The 20,856-nt window shown below is 32.8% G+C and overlaps 2 protein-coding genes across 7 annotated transcripts; one reads left to right on the top strand and one right to left on the bottom strand.

The window, feature by feature from the left end:
- Positions 1–979: 979 nt before the first annotated feature.
- On the bottom strand, positions 980–2,809 carry LOC107013967 (late embryogenesis abundant protein At3g53040-like). The gene is made up of 4 exons (XM_015213844.2): positions 2,514–2,809; positions 2,141–2,205; positions 1,891–2,061; positions 980–1,807 (listed from the first exon to the last, which is right to left on the bottom strand). The coding sequence occupies exons 1-4, from the start codon at positions 2,720–2,722 to the stop codon at positions 1,185–1,187; spliced, it is 1,068 nt and encodes a 355-aa protein (XP_015069330.1). The 5' UTR covers positions 2,723–2,809; the 3' UTR covers positions 980–1,184.
- An 11,331-nt stretch (positions 2,810–14,140) lies between these two features.
- Positions 14,141–18,866, top strand: LOC107012416 (U-box domain-containing protein 5-like). Of its 6 annotated transcripts, XM_015212259.2 has the most exons (7): positions 14,232–14,583; positions 14,725–14,793; positions 14,934–14,998; positions 15,643–15,828; positions 16,348–16,455; positions 16,588–17,696; positions 17,982–18,866. In XM_015212259.2, the coding sequence occupies exons 3-7, from the start codon at positions 14,942–14,944 to the stop codon at positions 18,727–18,729; spliced, it is 2,208 nt and encodes a 735-aa protein (XP_015067745.1). In that variant the 5' UTR covers positions 14,232–14,583; positions 14,725–14,793; positions 14,934–14,941; the 3' UTR covers positions 18,730–18,866. The 6 variants fall into 6 exon arrangements, with proteins under 6 accessions (XP_015067746.1, XP_015067745.1, XP_015067747.1 ...); XM_015212260.2 differs by lacking the exons at positions 14,232–14,583; positions 14,725–14,793 and adding an exon at positions 14,141–14,159; XM_015212261.2 differs by lacking the exon at positions 14,725–14,793.
- Positions 18,867–20,856: the final 1,990 nt, after the last annotated feature.

Genomic DNA, 20,856 nt, shown 5'->3' with positions numbered 1-20,856 from the left:
AAATGACTTTGCATGTTAAGAACTGAAAAAGGGAAAGAACTGATTATTTATAAAAGAAAAAATAGATTCTAAAGAAATGATACTGATCCCCTTGTATACTACTAGTATTAAAACTAATCTCATTGTCCTTCTATTTTTGTTCCTACATGTTAAGTTTTTTTTGCTTTGGTCATTGTATCTTTCTGTTGTTACTGTTCTATTTCTGTATGTGCTATGTATTATTTCTCTAGTACTTGCTTTGCCTGCTTCACTTCTGTATTTTATCTTTTTTAAAATTAGTTTTACGATTTATGAATAATATCGAAGTAAGGATAAAATCAGTTGATCGATAACTTGAGTCTAAATTTTTTCGCTTTCCCAAAATTGTTGGGGTTTGGTTACTAAGGCGAAAGCAGAATCTCGAGGTCGTCTTTTATACGTCAAGCTCGGTTGTAGCCATGAGGTTGAACAGACCGTTCCACCTGCAGTTCGTATTAAACTTGATAAAATTTAAAAATGAATTAATGAGTAGATATGATAATTAGAAGGATAATTTTTTGTTGATAGATAAGTCAAAATAGCACCTTTTGTAGATAAAATTTAGATGAACCATAAATTGATTTCACAAGGTAAATCTTGACATTTTAACATATTATGATGTCATGAATGACATCAATAAGAAGAATTCACTCCTATAGATTACTCCTAAGTAATACACCTCTAACTTGCCTTCTCATCTCCTAACGCATTTATTCTTTTTTCTCTCTAGTAATATTTCACTTCCTTTTTTAGAGTGAAATAAATATTAATTGATTGTATCCGAATATTAGGCAAAAGAAAATAAAAATTTACCAAACCTCATTAATTCTCGACGTTCGTTTTGTTGTTGTCTCATTTACTATTTATTAACTACATTTAAATATAGCAGTTTTGATTCCATCACTCTCTATATATTCGAAAGTTTGCGTGTTCTGTTGAAAGTACATCAATTTGCTGCTTATGTAAGGAGTTGTAAACCTCTTGAAGACAAAGTTATAATGTACATTGATGAAGTTACAAGGAACAGCAGCAGGGGAAGAAATCAAGGTAAAGGTAAAGGTATAATGTACATTAACTCTTGTGTTTTCAAGCTAAACAAAGAACACACAGAAATGAAGTCGATGAAAAATAAAAACAGAAAGATGTAAAAGGTGACTACTGATTCCTCATAGTTCTGTACTTGCACTTCTCATCTTTTGTCCAAGGTTGCCAGCAGCATCTGAGGCCTTTTCTTTTGCATCTTCATACTTCTCCTTGGCTTTCTCGTTCATAGTATCCTTTGCAGATTTATATGTTTCGTAGACCTTCGATTGTGCGTCTTCATATTTATCTTTCACCCTCGTCGAGTCTCTTGCATCAATGCTACTTCTATCCGTAGTCATTTTTATGGTTTGGTCGTATGCATCCGACGCTTTATCTTTTACATGAGCTGCACTACTAGAAGCCATGTCTTTCGCTTCATTCATCTTATCAGATGTGTATCTATAAGCGTCTTTTGCGCTATCCTTCGCCTCACCTACCATGTCTGCAGCCTTGTCCATGGCTTGACCTGCTTTGTCAGTGGCAAAATCATAGGCACGGCTAGCTTTATCTTGCACTTCTCTCCCCATTTGGGAAGCTGTGTTCATTCCATCATCCACTTTCTCAGCAGCGAAAACATAGGCCTCGGAAGCTTTATCTTTGGTTCCTTCTTTAGCATTGGCTGCCATCTCAGAGGCCGTGTTCATTGCACGGCCTGCCTCATCAGAGGCATGATGAACTCTATCTTTCGCTTTATTATTGATATCACCTGCCAAACAGCAAGTCCACAACAAAATATTAGATACAAGTACAAAGAACAGCACAGCTAAGTAAGAAATTTCACTGCCATACCGGCTTTCTCCGATGCAGAGTCATATACATTGGATGCTCTCTCGGTGGCACGATGAGCCATTTCACCTGCTGCATTCATTGCTTGATTTGCCTTCTCGCAACCAACATTCTTAGCGTCAGATGCCATGTTTACCATTCCACCAAACTTCTGAGCCGCCTCTCTTTGGGTTCCTGTTAGCAAAAACAGATCATTAGTTACTCCTTCAAAATGTTTCGTGGTGCATCATCATTGAAAAAAAGGGAAAATTACCATACGCAGTAGAACTTATTGCGTCCCTAGCATCTGATGCTGCATCTTTCACATCATCTTGATACCTAAACATAAAGAGTAAATACATTATCCGTTCTAGACATGTTCATATATATATTAAATTCATTATTCATGATCCTTTACTTGAGGCCAATTGTGTGCGCGCACAATCAAACACTTAAACTTTTATAAAATTTGATTGAGCAAATGGGCATTTCATCCTACATGACAATTTTGTGAGCTAGTATGTCAACACTTGTGTTTGTTTACTTATTTTTATACAAATTTAAAGTACATATTCAAAATTAAAAATCATAATTGTTCGTTAAGAATCATGTTTGTGTATAATAAAACACGCAGGAGGTTGCCTTACTGGGAGAATTTGTTGGAGGCCCAATCACCCAAAGAATTTGCTTTCTCTTTAGCACTCTCCATAGCCTTTTCGCCTTCGATTTTCACCTCTCCGGTAGCCAAATTCGTTCTCTGCTTCGCAGCCTCTTCTTCCTCCTCCATCCAACACGAACACATAATCATCATCATCGCCGCTACCCATAGTATAAACAACAATCTCTTCTTCTCCATTTCTACAACTGAATCCTCAAAAAAAAAAGCTATACTTTGTAATTTTCAAAAAATTTTAGTTTAGTAATAAATTAATTTTTGGGAAAATTTTCTAAACTGTGTAATGAAAAAATGGAGTGAAATAAGCTAGATATAAAAAGGACGGTTATTTTTTAAAAAATAAAAAAAATTAGAAGAGGCGGTTGGTTTTCAAATGTAGTAAATTAGACACGTGGCGATATTTTGGATGGTGCGTGTACATGTTGTTCTCTGATTCTGCCACGTATGTCGAGTCACCTGTTAATGGAATCTTTTTAATCTGATATAAATTAAAGTTTTTTTTTTTTCTTTTTTTTTTTAGATAAAGGATATTTCAATTGAATCCTGGAACTTCTCAAAAAAAATTTTGTTAAACATTTTTTATTTGAATTTCATTTTTTTTATAACGTGTGTTTTTATTCTTTTACAAGTAGTTACATTACTAGCATAAGATATGTTATTGTTTTTAAGTATATTATGACAAATTTAGTCAGTTTAGAATGATAATTTAACAATCTGAGTTGATAACTCCAAGGTTGTTATTTGTATATGCTCTTCTTAAATTATATCAAAATTTCATTTAATGGAATCGTTCTTTCTCTACTCATTCTCTTAAAAGCACCATGCTCAACCTTTTAAATCTCAATACATAATATTTCAGAAATTAAGCTTTATATTCTAAAGAAAAATTATTTTTACATAATTTTTTAAATGAAATTTAAAATTAGATAGCAACGCAAAATAATATTATTTTTATAAGTTAATGTAATAGCCCAAGAAGTATTAACTTTTGTCTTCGTCTAATGTTCATCCATGACCTGCGAAGGCTCTCTCTCACTCTGTGGTCTTATGTAAAGTCTTTTCGCTTATTTTTTATTGTTTTGATTACTTCATATAAATAAGGAAATAAATATATCATTCGATCATTTAGTATATGAATATGATCGAATTGTATAAATTATCTATACATATATATATATATATTATGTATAATATTGTATGTATATATGGTATAAAATATGCATTACATGTAGCACATATTTGTAAGGGAAAATTATATATAATAGCAAACTAATAACCTAAAATAAATGGAGTAGTTAAGGTTTGATTTAATTGTGCTTCATAGCAAACGTTTGCAAAAAATTGTCAGGCACCTCTCTTCCAAATATCTCGCTCGCCACTCTCCTCCAATCTCTCACTTGTTTCCTCACTTTTTATACAAACACAAGTATATAAAAATTGTTTCTAATTGTATAAAGCAGAGAAAATTGTATAAAATACATATATTTTTGTTCCCCTCTTCCAGATCTCGCTCGCCACTCTCCGAAATCTCGCTCGCCACCCTCGCCTTTCTCACTTATACAAACAAAAGCGAAATGTATAAATTGCGTTCTATTTGTATAAAGCGTGAGAAAATTGTATATACTAATGAAAGTACATATATTTTTGTCCTATACACTTATAATTATACAATAAAAATACTTACCTGCTCAGTTTCTTTTGTCTTTCTCTCTTTCTCGTTTTATACAATTTTTAAATTGTATCTAATTTATCTCTTTCTCGTTTTATACAATTCGATTCAATTGTATATTTCTTGTCAAATCTCTTTTGTCTTTCTCTCTTTCTCATTTTATACAAATTCAAATTGTATATAATCGTTCTATACACTTATAATAATACAATTCGTTTTATACACTTCATTTTTATACAGTTCTCTGGCCAAGTGTTTCTTTCTTTCTTGTTTTATACACTTCATTTTATACAATTTGCTTCAACTGTATATGTATAGTGAATTATACATTTTCTATGTTTGCTACGAAGCACAAATATGCAAACTTTGTTATAACATACAAATATGAATTTTTTAATTGCTATATATGAAAGTTGCCTATTTATAAAACTAGATAATCTTAATTAAAGACATTAAATTGTAATTTTACCAATCCCACTTTAGAAGTTAGGAAGTCTAGTAATTGACTTTTTACAGAAGCGTAATTATCTAATCTTGATATCTTTGATTTGTAGGGTTCCTTTTTTATTCTCATCTAATAAAAAGACGAGTGCAAGACTATAAGTTTCAACAAAAAATATCTTCGAAATATGAGTTTAAGTTATATATATTGATTCGTCGTTAAGTAAGAAAGTTTTTGTTACAATTCGGAGAAATTGAAAAGGATCGTTCCTGATATGATGTGAGACACTTCAACATCCGCCCATATAAAGTTATCTCAAGACCAGGATTCATATAGGAAAGTGACCATACAATTAGACATCTTCACAATGATTTTTAGAGAAATCAACAATCAGTCTTGAATCTTGCGTTAGCCTGTTTTCATCACGTAATATATTTAAAATTATCAAATTAAAGAATATTTGCTATATTAAACATACTTTTTATTTACAATGGCAAAATTACAAAGTTTTCTTTATTGTTTTACAAGTTTCACATCAAATTAAAATATTTCAAATAAATTAAAATGAATAAGTATATTGTACTTGCGATAATTGATTTACTTATTTCTTTGTAAAAAAAAAAAGGGGGGGGGGGGGGAGGAGAAATGATCATAAGATGTTGATACTTGAGGTTTTGGAATCTTTTTCATGAAAATTAGAATCATTTAACGCGGAAACTTTAAATTTATGATTTTCTTTAAAATCAATTTTTTATAAATTATTGTTGTATATTATAACAATATATACATAATTTACATTAAAATTACCAAATTTTAATGACATTAAATTTCAAACTATGAAGTCTTCGTACAAATAGCATATAGATTGTCCATATACAAAATAGTGAAATCAACACATAATTATAATATTCTGTATTCTGTATGTATGTTGCTAAAAAATCTATACTAAATAAGTACAATTAATAAATTCTGATTACATATAATAAATCAAATGAGTTTGTGATAGAAATTAGAATCTCAAATATAACTTCATATAGTTTAAATATTGGATCCATCTCTAAAAATTATAATATGCTTTATCTTCTTAAAGCAACTATTGATACTCTAAGACGGAAAGAAAGTGATCGAGGCAAATTCAGAATTTTAAATATATATAAAAAATTAATCTTAAATAAAATGTTATAAAGGATAAGGTAAAAATATAGTAAGAAGTTGTATGTTATTTCGCTTATAATTATTTCATTTTGATAGTTAAAGTATTGCTCTTATATTGTATTGCCATTTGTTATTATTTATTGCTTCTTATACTTAGATTATAGTCTTATTTTATTCTAGTTATTATTTCTTTTATGGAAAAATGGTTTGTCATGTCCTATAGTTTTTTATCATTATTTTTTCGTTTTTATTATTTTATTTTATTTTAAAGCGGAGGTATATTAAAAATAACTTATTTATCTTCTAAAGTAATGGTAATGGTGGGAAGGTAAATCTATGCATGTACCGTCTTCTTTAAATTGCACTCGTAAAATTATACATAGATATTCTGTTGTGCATATGTTGTTAGGTTTTTTGAATCACAACCTTTTTGTTTGTTTGTTTGCTTATTAGATTATGGAATAATTATTTTACATATTAAATGACAATTTTAATATAAATTTAGAATTTGAGTAACAAGCGAATTTCGAATTTATATTTTTACGGTTCAATCTTTAAGGTTCTTTGCATTGAACTTAATAAATTTCTAAAGTTATAAATTTATATTTAGTATATATTACTATAAATTTAATAAGTTTGAACGTTTCTCCTAGGAGTAGTTAAAAAGTATGATGAAAAGAAAATAATAACCTCACAAAAAAATTCTATTTTATTTTATTGATTTTGTGTTTTTTTTAATTGAAAATTTGAGGATAAGAGAAGGAAAAATAAGAGATGTAATTACAAGGTGTGATTAAATTTTTGTAAGATTATATTATTCTTTTCATATTAGTTATATACTTCCACTTGTGTACTATTATTCTTTCCCACGAGTAACATCTCCTAAAATAAATACTATATAAAAGAAGGATAGAAGAAATATATTTGTAAATTTTTTCCAAAAAAAAAAAGATTTGTTATTTTTGGCCCTCACAATAATTAGTCTCATTGTGTTCTTCATCAAACAAAAAACACATCACATCATTGTAATCCGTGAATATGTTTTCTTCATTCTTAACTAAATATTTTGAGTTTAAAATTTAAATATGAAAGCTAAAATTAATAGAAAGTAATTTTATAGGAAATGAGGTCTTAGGACTCGCGAATAAAATTAAAATGAATTAAAATTTAAAATTAAATATCAAATATTTAAATAAAAAAATATATAGTACATCAAATTTCTTGACCTTGAGAGATTCCAAAACCAACTAATGAACAAAGTTGAATTGACATGATGATGTGTGTGTGTGTTATTTTTTTTGTAAAGAATTGAATTGACATGATATATTTTAAACACCACCAACTTATGAGTAAAGAAAATGAGTAGATAGTAAGGTGTGTGTGTATATATATATATATATATATATATATTGTATTATATTATATTATTTTGATAAATATAATGTTCAAATAAATTTTATTATTTATATCGTTACATAATATCACATGTCGACAATTTAAAGGATAAACTTATATAATACTATGAGGAAATAAGGTTACATACTGAGCTAGGTGGGAGTTCGTGGATTCAGACGAATTCAATAATTTTTCATAATTTTTTTGTATTTGTATTAGAAAATTAAATAAATATATACGTATATTAACTCGTGAATCCTAACAATACTGATTGATAGCTTAGTGATAACTAGTAAGGAAGGGATCGTAAAAATATTTTTCATGCTAAAGAGGGTTCAAATACTAAATTTAAGATCCCCAAAATGCTAATTTTAACTCTGTCTCTTACTACATGGTAGTATTATAGTTAAAAGAAAAGAAGGAAAACGTCACAATCCAACCCACCAGACCTGGCAGACAGCCAGACACATACTCTAATATCTAGATAGAATAATCTTTAACCCCCAAACTAATTAAGAAATGCGAAAAATAATTAAAATATAGCCCAACACTCTACAATTATAATGAAATACCCTTAACTCGATTTAAAATCAATGTTGTTTAAAAAGAAACTATTAACTCTTTCTAATAAATATCGAGCTATTAAAATAATACAATATATAAAAGAATAGGATTAAGACATGTACCATCCTTAATCAATTATCACCAAAATTTTCTTTTGTTTGCCAATTCTTTAGTAGGCCAAATATTAGAGTTAGACCCTTTTTTCTTCACCTAGGGAACATACATGTGAACAGAAAAAAGGAAAAAAAACAGATTGGTCAATTTATTATATTTTTTTTTTATTTGATCTATTTCTTTAAGTCGATAACATATATCATTTTCTTTTATATAATTTTTCATCTAAAATATTTAAAATCATAAAATTAAAAAATATTTATTATATTTATCGTATCTTTTATTTATGGTTATACAATTTAATTTAATTTTTTTAAAAAACTGATGAAGTATATTATACTTGCACTAGTTGATTGACTTATTTCTTTGTAAAAAAAAAAAAAGAGAGAGGAGAGAATGACCATTAAGATGTTGATGCTTAGGTTTTCTTCATAAGAATTAGATTCATTTGACGCGGAAACTTTGTATTTTATGAATTTTAATATATATATATATATAAAACTTCATAACACATAAAATTTACATTAAAATCACCAAATTTTAAAGACGTTTGAAATAAAAAGTTTTTACCCTTTGGGGTAACTCAATGGTTTGGACCTGAGACTTTTATGTTGTAGGTCTCAAGTTCAAAATCCCTTAATAGTGAAAGAAAGGAGTTTGTCTTTTAGGTCGAGCTCATCGCACTGAACTTGTCTAGTGTGAGTTACCTCTCCTGTCTGGTTTGCGAGTTATAGGCAAGGGGTTGACCTTTGGAGTCATCACAACGAATTTGTATAGTACGGATTTCCTATCCTATGTGGTTTGCAAGCTATTGATACTACAAGTTTGGAATCTTCTTCGTGAGAATAAGATTCATTTGATATATATATATATTAAATTACCAAATTTTAAAGACGTTTCAAAATAAAAAGTTTTTACCCTTCGGGATGACTAAGTGGTTTGGACTTGAGACTTTCATGTTGGAGGTCTCAAGTTCAAAATCCCTTGCTAGCGAAAGAAAGGGATTTATCTTTTGGATCGAGCTCGTCGCACTGAGCTTGTCTAGTGTGAGTTACCTCTCCTGTCTGATTTGTGAGTTATAAGCAAAGAGTTGACCTTTTGAGTTGAGTTCATCACAACGAATTTGCATAGTACAAATTTCCTATCCTATATGGTTTGCAAGCTATTGATACTAATAACAGATAGTATTAAATAATAGTATTAAATACACTTGGTTGTACCCACTAAAACACAAATCACAGGCATACACCACCTTTGTCACTTTTGAAAAAATGGTCAAAACACAATTCAATTCTCATGTTAAACTTTTTCGAAGTGACAATGGAAAGGAATATGTCAATAACATCTTTGGCCAGTTTCTGCAATCCCTGGGAATTATACATCAAACCTCCTGTCCATACACTCCCGAACAGAATGGGGTGGCTGAGCGTAAGCATCGCCATCTCATTGAAACGGTGGTTACTCTTCTACATCAATCTCATCTCCCTATCTCCTTTTGGGTAGAAGCTCTAGCCACCGCAAACTACCTCATTAACAGAATGCCCAGTCACACTCTCTCCAACAAATCACCCTATCAACTCCTTTACCAAGAACTTCCCAATTATACCAACCTCCGCGTCTTTGGGTGTCTTGCCTACCCTTGGCTACGCCCTCATATTACTCACAAATTACAACCCCGATCCCGTCCTTGTATTTTTTTGGGCTATCATCCTACCTCCAAGGGTTATCGCTGTCTTGACCCACAAACTCATAAAGTCTACATATCTCGTCATGTCAAATTTGTCGAAAATGAGTTTCCCTACGAGTCTATTTCCTCCTCCACAAATACATCATTCATTGGCGTCCTTCCCCTTTTTCCAACATACTCACAGGGTCCCTCACCACCTTCCCCCACACCTCCACCCACTACCCAACCACCCCTCATCACCCCTTCGACCGTCACCCACAATACACCCGCAACCACCACCCACACTCACAACCAACCCGAACCACCCCATACCCACAACATCTCCAGCCCGATCCGTTTTGGGTCCTTCCCGGCCACCCCCGAATCACCACCGCCCGTGCCACCCCCCAATACTCATCCCATGTTAACCCGTGGCAAAGCCGGTATCTTTAAACCCAAAACCTTTCAGGCTACCATACTACCAAATACACCCCTTCCCGATAGTGAACCAACAACCTACTCTGTTGCCTCAAAAAATGCTTATTGGCGTCATGCTATGGATGACGAGTTTAAGGCTTTGACTGATCAGAAAACTTGGGTTCTTGTACCTAAGCCCCATGGGCGGCACCCAGTGGGCTGTAAATGGGTGTACAAAATTAAACACAATGCGGATGGCAGTATTTCCAGGTACAAGGCTCGTTTGGTTGCTAAAGGCTACAATCAGGAGTATGGGCTTGATTACTCCGAGACATTCAGTCCTGTTATTCGGCAGGAAACCATTCGCCTGGTACTGTCACTCGCCGTGCGCAACAATTGGCTCATCAATCAGTTGGATGTTTCCAATGCTTTTCTTCATGGCATGCTTGATGAAACTATCTACATGACGCAACCACCGGGCTATGTTGATCCCCGCTTCCCTCAACATGTTTGCAAACTCCAGAAGTCTCTGTATGGGCTCAAGCAAGCCCCCCGTGCTTGGTACACACGTCTGAAAACGTTCCTCCAGGGACTCGGCTTCACGTGTTGCGTACACGACACGAGTCTGTTTACTCGACATTCAGCACACGGTACAGTCATTCTTCTTGTCTATGTAGATGATATCATTATTACAGGCTCTACTGCAGCTCTCATTCAGGATGTCACTCGAGCTATGCATACTACCTTCAAAATGAAGGACCTTGGCCCGTTACATTATTTTCTGGGAATGGAGGTTTCTCGGACAGGCAGCGGCTTGTTTCTTCATCAGTCAAAATATGCTCGAGATCTGTTGCAGAAAGCTGGACTGGAAAAATGCACCAGTCAACCAACACCGATGGCAGTCTCTTCGTCTACGAATGGAGCCGACACCCCCTTTGCCGATATCACCCACTTCCGCAGCCTCATTGGGGCTCTACAGTATCTGGCCATTACCCGTCCTGACATCCAGTTTGCTGTCAACCGAGTTGCTCAGCGCATGCATCAACCAAGTGAACATGATTACCATTGTCTAAAATGCATTCTCAGGTACATTTTTGGCACTCTTGGTCGTGGTTTACTCATTCGACCCGGGGACTTGGAGCTTCGGGGTTTCTCAGATTCAGATTGGGCGAATGATAAAAATGACAGAAAATCTACATCGGGGTTTCTCGTTTTTTTGGGGCCGAACCTGATCTCCTGGTGTACAAAAAAACAACCCAAGGTCTCTCGGTCCTCGACTGAAGCTGAATACCGCGCCCTTGCTCTTCTTGCTGCTGAGACCATGTGGGTCACATATATTCTTCGCGAACTCCGCGCCACTCACACTGTTCCTGCTCTCTATTGTGACAACAAATCAACCATCTGTGTGGCCAAGAATTCCGTCCTACACACCAGAATGAAGCATGTTGATACCGATTGTCTCTTTGTTCGCGATGAAGTTCAGGCCGGCACCATGACTGTGCAGTATGTACCCACTGAAGAACAACCGGCTGATATTCTCACCAAGCCTCTCCCAAGCCGACAGCACGATTACCTCAGTTCCAAGCTTCCGTTCGCTTCAGCTCAGCTCAGCTTGAGGGGGGATAATAACATATAGTATTAAATAATAGTATTAAATAATATTAGTATTTACTGTGTACTAATCCTAGTCCTATTAGGATTAGTACTCCTTAATTCTAGCCCTATTAGGATTAGTACTCCTTAATCCTAGTCCTATTAGGATTAGTACTCCTTCCTATATCTCCTATATATATATCTCTCATGTATTCCCTTATTAGGTTAACACTTCAATACAATCAATATTCCTTCGGATACTACAGGTTTAGAATCTTCCTCATGAGAATAAGATTCATTTAAAAACTTAGAATATATGAATTTTAATAAATTATTTATATATATTAAGTAACTTCATAACACATAGGATTTACATTAAAATTATACCAAATTCTAGTGACGTTTCAAAATATAAAGTCATTGTTATCCTTGGAGTGATCCAATGGTTTAGACTTGGGATTTCCATCTCAAGTTTGAAACTTCTTGCCATCAAAAATAAGGAATTTGCCTTTTGAATTTGAGGTCGTCGAAATGAATTTGTCTAGTGCGGATTACCTCTCCTATGTGGTTTGTGAGCTATTGATAAGGGTTTTGCCATTCTCAGTTGAGCTCGTTACGTCGAGCTTGCGTAGTGCGTATTACCTCTTCTATGTGGGACTGGAATGCAGATTTTACCTGTGCCCACCCAAAAAATAGCAATTACGAATTTCTCTTTGTCATAAAATAAAATTAAAAAAATAATAGAAGTTAATATGAGTCGTAATTCAGTCAATATTATCTCTTCAATTTTAATTAAATAATTTTGGATTTGAAGCTTCAGTATAAAAAACAAAAAATTGTTAGAAACTGCTTTCCTAGTAAATGAGTCTTAGGAGATTCATGAGTAACAAGTTCAAATTAACTGAAGCTTCAAAATGAATTTAAATATTGAATGATTTTTTTTTTATATATTACATCAATTTTTAAACCAACCAATAAACAAAATTGAATTCACACAATATATTTTGTTTTTATATAGGATTGAATTGACATGATATATTTGAAACACCACCAAATTTATAAGGAAAAAAATGACTTAAATATTAGTTAAGATAAACGCCTGTTGTTTCTATCCAAACCGTGACAAAATTGATTAGTCAATTTTTTTACAAGTACTTGTCATAGCTTAAGGTTCTTTAAAATTCATAGCACTCTTTATATATATATATATATATATATATATATATATATATTGATTTCAATTGAAAGTTAATAAGTAACGAAAAATGGAAAAGTGTCTGAAATATATTAACTTTGATCGAAATTGTTGTTACAACTTACGGCATCAAAGTCTGGAAAAGATCTTTTACCCTTTTACTACTAAATATTATATTTTAAAGGTATATATGTGTCTATGTGGACATCATAAATATTGCGTTATTTTAAATAAGTAATGTGTCCACGTGGACATATATATATATTTAAAATACATTATTTTCTATAAAATTTAATATTATAACAATAATTTTGATTAAAATTAAAATATTTTTAAAACTCTTTTCGTAACGAAAAATGATGAAAGAAATAATAAGATAACAATGAGACTTCATTGGTATATAATGAAAATTTTGTAATATTAAACAATAAATTTTAATCACGATAAAAAAAAATGTATTTAAAGTAGCAATAAACAATAAATTTTAATTCCAATCAAAGAATCAACTTACAAATTAAGAAATAAAGATCATTTTGAAAGGATAAGTATTCTTTATTTTAACATTTTGAATATAAAATATCTTTATAAGAAAAAAAAATATCATGCAATATTAAACCATGCAAAAAGGAAATATGATCAGTTAAATCACTAGCAACAGTGTTGTTGACCAAACATTCAAGAGAGTCTGCTACTTTTATCCTGTCATATTCATTACAATTTTCTTATTTAAATATATTATTCTTTATTTATTTTTATTTCTCAAATAATTTTTTCATTATTTTCGTAATAATAATTAATTTTTCATATTTTACTATATTATTCTTCAAATCGTTCTTGAAAATTTAATAAGTATGGTTATATTTATTTTTTCGCAATAAGTTTATAAAGTCAAACAAAGACAAGTAAAATGGACGGAGGAAATATTTGAACATTGTAAAATTTTTTAGACTTTTGGAAAATAATTAATATAATAATTAATATATTATATGTTACAAAATTTTATAAATAAATTATCATTAATTTTTTTATTTGACTTTAGAAATTCAAATTAGATAATAGTAATAATAATTCCATATAATATTGAAGTCTAAAAAGAGGATAGTATAGTATCATACCTTTATAAATGTAATTTCAAAGGTGAGCGGCGGGTAAAATTTACTTGCACCATCAAATATTCACATCAAATTAATATTTATATGTCATGTATTTAAATTTATATTTTATTAAATTATATAATAATATATTTTGCGTTGATTTAATATAACATTGAGTGTAGATAAATTTTCTATGAAACATATCAATAATTTAGATACAAAACTAAAATGAAAAAAAAAAAAACTTTATATAAGTCTTCTACGACCATAAAGTTACTGCTTTTACCACATTGACGGACCAATGTCACAATAGGTTGTTTTCTGTGTAATTTTGGCATTTTGTGTTGGTCTTTTCAATTGATTTTGTACTTTGAAGGGCTTATTAAAGGCTGAGCTGAATGTGTTATATAGCAAAATGCAAGTAAATGTGTTTCTTGTTTGTGGGGTTTCTCTTCTTGTGCATGTGTTTCTTGATTCTGGGGTTTCTGTTCTTGCCCACCAAGTGAATGATGAAATGACTTGTATAAAATTTGAACTTTGAGCAAAAAAATTGGATCTTTTTAAGTAGAGATATCTTTCTTTTAACCCCATGTTCTGAAATGTGGAATTTGGCTCAGTTTTGAATAAACTGCTGAAACTGTGTTGAAGTTTGTTTTTCATCTTAAGTAGAGAAGGGGTTTTGTATTTTTCTCTTCTGGAGTGAGAATTCTTGAAATTTTTTGTCAGCTTAGTTCTTGGTAAAATTCTGAATTTGATGGTCATTTTGATAGATTCATTGTTTTCAATATTTGGAATTGCTATCTGTGGAAAGCTTTGTAATTGGATAGAGACTTGGTTGTGTTTATGAGAAATGACCAGTTCTGATTGTCTTTGAACAGTTGAAGGATTTTGTTATTACCACAAAAAGTTGTAGTTCATTGTAATTTCAAGGCTTCTGTTTTTGATTTGTAAGCTGACAATCACTTTTCTTTTTTTCACTTTGTATTTGTTTGGTGTTGATAGTATATATTACTACTATGTTAACTGATCATAAAGAGATCAGTATTATGTTAAATTTGACACTTGGTTTTCTGCTCATTTTTACCAGAAATTATCATGTGGAGTGGTTCTGCTGAAGTAAGTGAGACGCCGCAATCTTATCGTGCTATTAAGGTATAATAATACTAAGCTCCTCTCTTTTTTTTTCCATATGCGTTAGTTCCATTTTTGCATCCCATGGGTGAGAATTTTGCTCCTATATTGTTAGTGGAATGAGAGAGCTTACTCTAAAAGTAGGCTTTTTCTTAGCACAAGTAGTTATTAATCCCATTTCTTGGTTAATTACATAGTTAAAGTTAGAGGCTTTTCCCAGTATTAGGAGATGTCAATATTCCTAGTCAGAATGGCACCAGAGGGTGTGGCCGAGGACTCTGCGAAATAGGTTGAGAACCATAAGGTCTCTGGTTCAATTTCCGACTGCAAAATGCTAATCTATTTGTCCAAGTCTTGGTGTACACGGTACCTGTGCTGGTAGGAATAGAAGATCCCCTGACACCACAGTTGTCAAAAAAAAAAAAGGAGGTCCTAGATAGAATTCTATAAAGGGAACTGGAAATTATAACAAAAGATTCTTGCCTCAATGGAAAATTCTGCTGGCTAGGGTTTTTGTCGTTGAAACATTGTTAGTTTTCTAAATGCAATGAAGCAGTTCTCCAAATGTTTTTTCTAATACCATGGTACCGTTTTCTGTAAGTCTTAAACTTATATTTCCCTTTTCTAAATTAACTCAATATCTCTGCTGGTTATGATGACGACAGGTGCATCATCTAATGTGCATGAAGCTATTTCAGTTTATAACTAGAGTTTCAGTATTACTTCCTGAAATTGAAGCAGCACGTCCTGGATGCTCTTCCGGAAGAGAGGCACTTTGCCGGGTGAACATTGAAATTGACATAGCCAAGACACTGTGTCAGCGTTGCACTGAATCTAGTAAACTATACTTGGTATGCATTCTGGAACAAGCTAAGCCAGTCAGTTTTGTTTTAAGTGTTTGTGTTAAGTTTATCTTCCAAATAAGCTTGCACTAAACTGTTTTTGTTAAATATATCTCAAAAATAATGGGAGATCTACCAGCTAAGCTATACTTTGTGTGCAGCCGACTAATTTCATCTTGGCTGTTTTTGTAAAGTATATCTCCTAGGTATTGGTAGATTGACCCCATTTCTTAGAAATTTAGTTAGGTAAACTGGTACAAAACTTTAAAATCTGGTGGAATTTCCATTCTAGATCAATATACATGGTTTTTTTCTTGATGCCATCTTGTTTATGTTTCCTTGGAGGTAAGTAGCTTAGGTTAGTTCAAGGAAGAGTGTACAACTATATGGGATGGGTGGGATGTTAGAGGCACATTCAAAGTATCGTCATTCATGCTTCTAACACAGTTCTTCGGTTTATGCAGTTATGATGATACCTTATGTCTATTGTCTTCATTCACTAAACAACAATCTGTATTGTGTTTTCAGGCGCTAACAGGAGATTCCATACTTTCAAGATGTGAGAAATCAAGAAACTTGTTTAAGCAAAGCTTAAGCCAGGTGCAAAATCAGGTTCCAGTATCACTGGCTGCAGAGGTCAGTCAGAAAACATTCCCTTGATAGGTTCATCTATGCATATTTTCTATTACTGTGGTCTTGATTGCATGATTCTTGATGTGTTTCAGTTATTTAAGTGTATTTACGAGCCTGTGGTGCAACTGGCTGCAGATTTCACAACTGATCGCTGAACTGAGTGGTGTGGTATTCAGCTTGGACCCATCTGAAGAGGAGGCAGGGAAGGTCCTAAAGGAATTACTTAGCCGATATGCAAATACAACAGATTCAGCTGAAGAACATGACTTTGAGGCAATTCAAGTTGCTATATGGAAGCTTCATATCACATCTCTAAAAGCTCTTTCAATTGAGAAAGGATCTATAAAAAAACTTCTGGAGAGAGTTGGTGAGGGTGAGACATCAAAAAGGAGGATCTTATCGATATTTCTGAAGCTCCTTAATAAGCATGGAAAATCAATTGTGACAGAGCAAACAGAGAATGGCTCTCTTCAGCAGGAAGACTCTTACCAATGTGAAGCGAACTCTCGTTTGGGATGTCGACTTGATGATGCTGAAATGGACGTTCTGAGGAGCTCTCTACCTCCGGATGAGTTTAAATGTCCTTTGTCTTTGAGATTGATGTATGAGCCCGTTGTAATTGCATCTGGAAGAACATATGAAAGATTTCAGATCCTGAAATGGTTTGCTGAAGGTAATGATACATGTCCAACAACTAGAAGGAAATTGGCTAACTTATCTTTGACTCCGAATCACACAATGAAGGACCTAATATCAAGGTGGAGTGCAACACATGGACTTAGCATTCCCGACCCCAGCATGGAGGCTTCAGGGGCTCACTTGTTGAAATCTCGTTGTAGTTCGATCACTAGCTTGAGCAGCTCAATGAATAATCTACTTCTTCCCAGCTTCAGCAATTTATCTCATGAATCTTCAGATGCTGGTCAAGTGTCCTATGCTAAGAAACTAAGCAACTTCGATGCGATATCAGAGGAAAGCAATGACAGTATTCACAAAGTTCAATTTCAAGATATGGACCTGAATCCTTTAACCAGGCTCAGTTCACTTTCCTGGGGATCACAATGCATCTTGGTCGGAAAAATTAGTAACATTTTCAAATATAGCGATCAAGCTTGCAATTGGACGTCATTCGAGGATTTTGTTCCAGCAATGATTAGATTTGTGAAAGATGCACATGATTTAAATGATCTAAATTCCCAAAAACTGGGATGTCTATCATTATCAAGTGTTCTGCAGAAATGCAGGTAAACCTTTACCCCGCCCCCTTTGTGTTATAATTTTTGTGAAATTGGTTCTACGCTTTTTAAGTTAAAGCTTTACTAGAGTGTGAAATGAATTTGTTCCAATTGGTTAAGGCCTTTCAGAAGCATTCTGGTTCAGAATTTGAATATGATACTAGAATGTTAAGTTGTAGTCAATGATGCAAGCTCAACTTGTCCGCTGTTTCGTTTACTTTTTGGGTTCTCTTGCCCCTTTAGTCTTGTTTTTGTTTCCTCACACTAATCCTACACGGGGGTTTTTCATATCAGGAGCAGTTTGGCATATTTGAATGACGACACTTTTGCACTTCTGGTATCATTTCTTGGAACGGAGGTTTCCAAAGAAGCCCTTTCTGTATTGAAGGTGTTGTCCTGCCATCAATATTGTCAACAAAAAATTATGGCTTCGGATGCTCTGACTCCCATTCTAAAGATGCTTGATGACCAGAACAGAGAATTGCACGAACCAGCCATCAAAATGTTATGTAACTTGTCCAGAAACAGCATAATTGTTTCCTTCATAACACTTTCAGATGTCATTCCGAAGTTGATCCCTTTTCTAGAAGATAAAGCTCTAGCCAGAGACACTCTTATTATTTTGAATAATCTGTGCATCACTGAAGTTGCTACAGCTTCCGTAGCTGAGACAGATGGATGCATTCCTTCAGTTGTGAAGCTACTCGACACTGATAGTCTCGAGGATCAGGAGCATGCAGTGTCTCTCCTTCTGTCTTTGTGCTCTCAATGCATTCAGTACTGTCGTCTTGTCATCCACACGGATGGACGAGTCTTTTCTGATCTTGCCAATATATATGCCAACGGAAGTAGCAACGGGAAGGTAATGGCTTTGAAGTTACTGAGCCTGTTTAATAATAATGGAGAATCATCAGCTGCAGATGTTGACATTTCTAAAGGCTCTACCGTTGACTATGCTCAGCGAAAGTCGAGTTCAAAGGTACCAGGATTACTCCGGAAGTTATTTTCGAAACAAGGTTCTGTTGCTAAAAGTAAAAAATAGATGCTTAAAACTCTCTGTAGTGTGCTGATTTCTTGTAAATAAACATGTAAAGGATTGCATTGGAAGATACTATAATACCATTTTTTTTTACTTTAGATTTTTTTGAATACTAGAGTTAACCACACACGTCTTGCTCGTATACTTTTATTACTTAACTCTGTGTATTTTTACTTTAATTTGTACTCCTTCTGTCCCAGTTTATATGACATAGTTTGGATTTTGAGAGTTTGACTCTATATCCATTAACCAATTTTCTTGACACAAGTGCACCTGGTGTGAGTGAAAATCAATGTATGTGTCAAACCAATTTTCTGAGCAGATAGATCCTATAACATTTTGCAGAAATATCAGTCTGAATTTAGTATCATCTATGTCGCTTGGACTCTTTGAAAATGTTTGGTATGTGTTAGACACTTCTAAAAATAGTACATTTTGGAGAATCCGAAATGGACGTGGCAATTATTTTGGAGAGTCGATCTGAGTATCCATAATAGTTAGGAAGTAGTTGTTACCATAAAAAATTAGGAGTTTTACAAGGACTCCATAGGTCTAAATGGATCATCTCCAGACTAAATTATAGATGGATGGAGCCAGCCACCTTAGGTGAACTGTCTGGTGCACACCCTTCATTGAAATATTATACCAATAAATAAATCTTGAAAACCACAAAACTCAGAAAAAATAATTAACATTGTAATTCCTTAACTTAGAAACTGAAAGAAAATTATATCTCAACAAATTATCCAGATCACTGATTTAATTTATGGAAAAAAGGTTTGATATATCCCTAATTTTTGTTATTTAGAGTTGATACACACTCCTTTTGTGACATCTCAAAATACTAGGGTTTCAGGTTTCTCTTTTTTTACACATCAGTAGTCAATTTGGCGATTTTGAAAACTTTTATATAAATTTATGCACAAATCCAATTCCAATTCAATTATTCTTCTACAAAAAGTTTTTAATCTTCTATAAATACTCGTACAGTGTGTGAAGAAAAAAATAATTATTTTTCTTAACAAAATGAAAAGAAATATTTTGAGCATATATATAAAATATTTTGAAACCTATTTTTTTTTTAAAAAAAGAACCATAAATACATAGATATACTTATCAAAAAAAGAAAGAAAAAATAAAGACCACAAAGTGGATTGTTTATATGGATTTTCCAAATTTTGAGACTAAATGAATCATAAAAAAATTGGAGAAAAACGCCTCTTCATCTTCTCTTTTTTAATTGATTTATCATATGCTCATATTCCTTTTAATATAGTATATATTGTTACTTATGTTTAACTGATCATTGTTTGGTGCAATAAAAAAATTACAAAATATATACGAATTTCAACTTCACTACACTAATATATTTATAATAAAAAAAGTTAAGAATATATTCAAACAAAGTAGGGGTAGGAGGATTGTTATTCAAACTAGCTAGAGACATCTTTTTTTTTAGAAAAGGCTCAAAAATATATCTGAACTATCAGAAATAACTCACATATAACCTTAAACAATATTTTGGCTAAAGAATATCCTTTCGTTAAAATATTAAATCACTGTTATCCTTACTTTTAACAGAGGTGTGTTAAGTGTCATGCAAACGCCACGTGAATGTCATGTGGACGCATAACTTTTCCAGCTTTTTGATTTTCTTCTCCCAAAGCATAACTTTTTTAGCTTCTTGGGCTGAAACAAATTTCATTTCTTCAGATAAAATTTCCAGATTGCCCCTTTCATCCTTTTCCATTCCATCTACAAAACTTATCTTTTCATTTTTCCTTACTGAAGAAATTTGCAAGGCCATGAAGATGGATGTAGATAAGGAAAGAAGGACACAAAGATTACAGTGAAGTATAATGAGTTTTAACAAGTTGACAAATTGGAGATTGATGTACCTAAGCCTGGCAGCGGAACCGGTACTTACCGGATTCCGGTCCGGTCCGTCCCGGTCCGGTTCGGTACCGGTTAGTACCGTTAAGGACCATTAATTTCCGGTTCCGATATAGGTATCGGGACAGAAATCGGTAAATACCGGAATTTACCGGTTCTGGTAATTATCGGTCCGATTAAAATATATATATTTTTTAAATATATCTGTTACTAGCCGTTGGGTAACGGCTAGTGGCC

The sequence above is a fragment of the Solanum pennellii genome, chromosome 3 (assembly GCF_001406875.1).
Source record: "Solanum pennellii chromosome 3, SPENNV200".
NCBI lineage: Eukaryota > Viridiplantae > Streptophyta > Magnoliopsida > Solanales > Solanaceae > Solanum > Solanum pennellii.
The sequence above is the reverse complement of the archived record's forward strand: the minus strand, read 5'-3'. Positions and strand labels throughout refer to the sequence as shown.

What these genes read in the sequence shown, in the direction of transcription:
- LOC107013967 (XM_015213844.2), bottom strand. Translation starts at nt 2,722, where the DNA reads ATGGAGAAGAAGAGATTGTTGTTTATACTATGGGTAGCGGCGATGATG. An exon ending in GCCTCCAACAAATTCTCCCA is followed by an intron (nt 2,206 to 2,513) that starts GTAAGGCAACCT and finishes CTTTATGTTTAG; the next exon opens with GTATCAAGATGATGTGAAAG. An exon ending in AATAAGTTCTACTGCGTATG is followed by an intron (nt 2,062 to 2,140) that starts GTAATTTTCCCT and finishes TTTTGCTAACAG; the next exon opens with GAACCCAAAGAGAGGCGGCT.
- LOC107012416 (XM_015212260.2), top strand. Translation starts at nt 14,942, where the DNA reads ATGTGGAGTGGTTCTGCTGAAGTAAGTGAGACGCCGCAATCTTATCGT. An exon ending in AATCTAGTAAACTATACTTG is followed by an intron (nt 15,829 to 16,347) that starts GTATGCATTCTG and finishes TTGTGTTTTCAG; the next exon opens with GCGCTAACAGGAGATTCCAT. An exon ending in AGTGTTCTGCAGAAATGCAG is followed by an intron (nt 17,697 to 17,981) that starts GTAAACCTTTAC and finishes TTTTCATATCAG; the next exon opens with GAGCAGTTTGGCATATTTGA.